General features: G+C 37.6%; 1 gene segment (V, D, J or C); it reads right to left on the bottom strand.

Moving 5' to 3' along the window:
- Window positions 1-1,949: 1,949 nt before the first annotated feature.
- LOC120528838 lies at window positions 1,950-2,457 on the bottom strand. The segment is given in 2 exon segments: window positions 1,950-2,269; window positions 2,401-2,457. Coding segments are annotated over 2 exon segments (369 nt in total).
- Window positions 2,458-4,969: the final 2,512 nt, after the last annotated feature.

The raw sequence follows: 4,969 nt of genomic DNA, 5'->3' as shown, positions 1-4,969 counted from the left end.
CCGCTGTCTAACTTTCCATTATTCCTTGTCATACCCAGATTGTTCAAAAGGGGGGAATGAGGAAAAATAATAGTTTGATCAGTTTGATCAATCTGGTATACATGACAAAGCCACGCAGAACCTGTCTTGTCTATAGTGCAAGTGCAACTTCTTGTTTCTCCTAAAGAACAAAAAACCACAAGTGACCAACTGATGAACTTAAAGGATGTGGTAAATGCTGATCCAAGCAAAATGTTGTAAGATGTAACGGTTTGAAATTCTTGTGCAACCAAAGTCATAAGACAAAGGCCCTATAAAAGATTTGGGATACCGACCCTCGAGGCAGACGAAGGGCAGGTGTCCTAGGACTGTGCTTATCTGTCATCTTACCCTTGCCTGGTGTGTATTAATAAAAGATTTTTTACTAACTTTAATTATATCTCTCTGTCTTCAGTCACAAGAAACGACACTATAGAAAAAGTGTCCACAAGTGCCACAGTGGGCTTTACCAGGTCCTGTTTTTTTGACAGCCCCACAGCCTTGACTTTCGAAAATGACAACAAAAAACTTCCCAAAAAAACCTGTAGGGAATAAAATGGAAGAAATCTTGAGAACGGCAGTTCAAGGAGAGACCCCTTTTCAGATCCTACTAGCCATGAAGTACTTTTGAAAGTACTGGTCTGATTTGTTGCCTGCTTCCATACATGGAACAATGGAAAAAATACTGACCATGAATACAATTAAATAAAAGTTAGTCCGAGTCATAATTTTTGATTTTCACAAGACTAGAAAAGACTATGGAAAGATGTTTTACGAAACAGTATAAGGAAAATTGAAATAAGATTTTTGTATCTCATGCCAATGCCATGGGTATACAAGATGATGGCAATGTGAAGAGTAGTTTGCTTCAAATGGGGTGAGTCTGGTCAGTTATAAAAATATTTGAGTTCAGAATTGAATAAAGGAGAGATGCAAAATGTAACCTTCACCAGAAGGAATTGAGACCTGGGCAGATCAGAGACAGGCTAGCAGTTTATCTTCTGGGTCATTTTTCTCCTGACAAGAGAAAAAAAACAAAGAGGTTGACTCTACCTCATGTACTCCTGTAAATCAGCCACTGTATGGTCAAATAGCTCCTTTCAAAACGATCTATCTATCTATCTATCTATCTATATGGGGATCTGTAATATAGGCAGTTGGAGTGTCGTTTTATGCTATTTCAAGGTTACTGATCACTAATATTATAATATTTTGATATTTGATTCTTTACTGGTTGTCCTGGCCCTCTAAGGCCACTCACAGAAGGTTAAATAGAACACATTTCAAATATAAGCACGTAGAGTATCGTTTTAGACTATTACAAGGTTAATGATCACAAATTTGATATTATTTTTGATTCTTTACTAGAGATGTAGCCCTCTGTGGACCTCTACCAGAGGATAAAAAAATGACAAATTTCTATAACAATTGAGAATATCTGGACTTTAAACATTTAAATTGAACTGCCCAACGTACATTTTCTCAAATATCTGATGTAGCAGTTATTGTGTTTTTTTGCACTTCTGTCTTATGAAGTAAATTATTACACTTCTTATGAATACCCCAAATAAGGGCACCTTATGATAATTCAGACTTTTCTGTCTCTCAGTCGGATAATATTGTATGCATATAGATAGATAGATAGATAGATAGATAGATAGATAGATAGATAGATAGATAGATAGATAGATAGGTAGATATTTTTTAAAATGTATTTAGTTCTTCTTAACTCCAAAGGTTTTCTGAATTGGGTCATTTTCTCACGTGTTGCCTTTTCTGTAACATGTTGTGATGAGAAGACTCTCTTTCTGTTCTCTTTTTCTCTTTCTTTCTCTCTTGTGTGCCAACTCCGTGACTTCTCTCTTATCATCAGCAACATTAAGAACAGCAGCTGCACAGACAAGTCGAGGGAGTTTTTGTACGGCTCTGTATCACTGTGTGAGAGGAGAGCTGTAACCCTGCTGACAGTAGTAATGTCCTGCATCTTTAGGCTGCACGTTACTGATGGTCAGCGTATAATCAAGTCCTGAGCCACTGCCACTGAAACGACTTGAGATCCCAGACTGCAGAGTGCTTGCTAAGGAAATCAGGAGTTTTGGAGCTTCTCCTGCTCTCTGCTGATACCAGGCCAGGTAGTTAAAGATTATATCGGAAATGGAGCTGCTGGCTTTACAGTTTATGCTGACAGTTTCTCCTGGTCGTGCAGAGAGACTTGAGGGAGACTGAGTCATGATGATATCTCCACAGGACCCTGGATAGAAGAGAATAAAAGAGAATATAAAGTACAATTAATTTATTTTTTTAAGATATAAATACAATCACAGTTTTACTCAGTAGAATTCACATAACAGTTGTGATAATTTATTTATTTCTAGACCTCACCTTCAAACAACACAAAGAAAGTCACCAAAGACAGAAGTGAGAAATCCATCTCCACTGTGTCTTAGAGACAGGCTTAACTGACTTGATCTCAGTGACTTCACTCTTTATGTCTCAAGCAGCTTTGAGGAGAGGTGTCAGTATGCAAATCCTGAATGGGGAAGAAACAAAGGAAATGAAGTGAGGGTGTGCTCGACAATGAACTGAGACCAAACTGAGTACCTAAGAAGGGAAGAGACTTGGTTAGGGAGGTGACCAAGAGCCCAATGATGACTCTAACAGTGCTTCAAAAGTCCTCTGCTGAGATGGGAGAAACTGTAGGAAGGATGACCATCTCAGCAGCAGTCCATCAATCAAGCATTTATAGCAGAGAGGCTGGACAGAAGATATTCTTGAGCAAAACGCATCTGACAACACCTCTTCTATTCTAAGAGCATAAGGGAAAAACATTTTCTGGTCTGATGAGACAAAAATGAAACAGTTTGTGCAGAACTCCAAGCACTACATCTGGCAAAGACCTGGCAATGCTCATCAGTGCTGATTCAAAATATATAGTGACAATATAATGGAGTACATTGGAGCAGCTGCTGTTCTATCCTGAACCAATTCTGAAATAATTGACATATTGATTCTTTCCAAATTGAAACCATGAGCTTAATAAGCAGATCAGAAAACAGATGGATTGGGATTTTTGACTTAATTATATTTGCTGCTTACTCTTCTGCACATGGCAGGAAACAATATGAGAGAGTACACATCTCCACCATTAATTAGTTTTCACCTAGCAGCCTAAAGAATCTTACTTTTTTAAACGTGTGTTCCAGCTGCTGAACTACTTACCCTTTCTTAGACTCTGCCAATGTTTTCAACGTCATTGCACTTTTCACTTTCCTTTCATTTTGTTTCCTACTTCTAGCCACCATTACTCTAATATTACAGCTTCTGGGCTCTGTCAAATAATTCTCAGTTTGATAATTCCTTCTACTGGTCTGCCATCTAGTCCCAGTTTGTACTTAAATGGTTTACAATGCTGCCTCCTAGTGGCCCAAAGCAAAGAAAGTCCAGAGTAGCTTTTCTAAGAAAAGCCCAAGGTAACCCCTAGGAGTGCGGTGACTATGGACATCTGTTTTTGACAATAGGGGGGATAAGAGGGGGAGAGAAAGAGAACAAGCTATCTCTAATCTATCCTTTTAATCCTCATAATTATAAGTGCCAGCGTAACAATAGGCTTCATGGCATTAACTCCTGGGAAAATTGGAAATTAAGGTCAAAGTTGTCTTATCTTAAGTTAACACGACAAAATGACAGCAAAAGTTCAGAAGCAATGTCTCCATGACCGAACAGTTAACTTTATGAGCTGGAATGTTAAAGGCCTGAATCATGAATTAAAGAGAAAGAAAAATTTCTCTCACTAACAGATTTTAATGCTAAAATAGTATTTTTACAGGAGACTCACTTATTAAGCAAGGATCAGATTCGGCTGCACAAAGACTAGACTGGCCAAATATTCAATTTCAGCTTTACAAAGTAAACTAGAGGTGTGTGAATTCTTATACATAAAACAGTCTCATCTGTAGTTTTAGATGTAGTATCTGATTCTGAAGGGAGATATGTGATTGTCATTAATAATAAATTTTGATAAATATGTATACCCCTCATGTGTTTCATAGGTACTTCATTCAAAATGTATTTGCATCCATTCCTAATGTGAACACTCATAAAATGATAATGGCTGGGGACTTTAATTGTGTTTTAAATCCAGACCTAGAAATTTTTGCTGCCGCAGGGGCAATGACATCTAACACTACAAAATCAATTACACAATTTGTAACTGACCAGAACTTATCAGACCCCTGGAGATTTCAAAACCCAAACTCAAGAGCATATTACTTCTACTCACCAGTGCATCACTAAAGAATTGATTATTTCTTTGTAAGTAACAATTTCTTGCCTATGATTACATTTTGTAAGTACGATGCTATTGTTATCTGGGCCAAATCCAACCTGTGAACATTGCAATCAAGTTCCAGCCTCACTAGTCCACGTGTTTTGGGCCTGCACCAAATTAACATCATTCTGGACCAAAATTTTTAAATGCCTTTCAGACAGCCTTGGTGTCACAATCCCTCCAAATCCATTAACAGCTGTGTTTGGTGTTCTTCCAGAAGGGCTTAAAGTGGAGAAGGACAGACAAACTGTAATTGCCTTTACTACACTACTACCACGTAGACTCATCTTGCTCAACTGGAAGAATCCTAACTCTCCAGTGTGTAACTGATGTTATATACTATTTGAAACTGGAAAAAATCAAATTCTCACTTAGCGGACCTGTTTAAAATGTTTTAAAACCTGGCAGGATCTAATTATTAACATTTTAGAATAAGCATTTATATCGGGGAGAAGGACTCCTTTCCCTCTTTACTACTCTCAAAAGGTTTACTCTGGCTGTTGGCCTTCATTTCTTTCTCATGGGTGCGGGTAGAATTGAGTTTAGTTTTGTTAAGTTTGACCTGGCAGGATCTAATCAATAACATTTTAAAATAAGTATTTTAATTCTCTTATTCTTATTGTT

This window comes from Polypterus senegalus, chromosome 4 (assembly GCF_016835505.1).
Source record: "Polypterus senegalus isolate Bchr_013 chromosome 4, ASM1683550v1, whole genome shotgun sequence".
NCBI classification, from domain to species: Eukaryota; Metazoa; Chordata; class Cladistia; order Polypteriformes; family Polypteridae; genus Polypterus; species Polypterus senegalus.
Note: the sequence above shows the minus strand (reverse complement) of the source record. Positions and strands in the feature narration are given on the sequence as shown.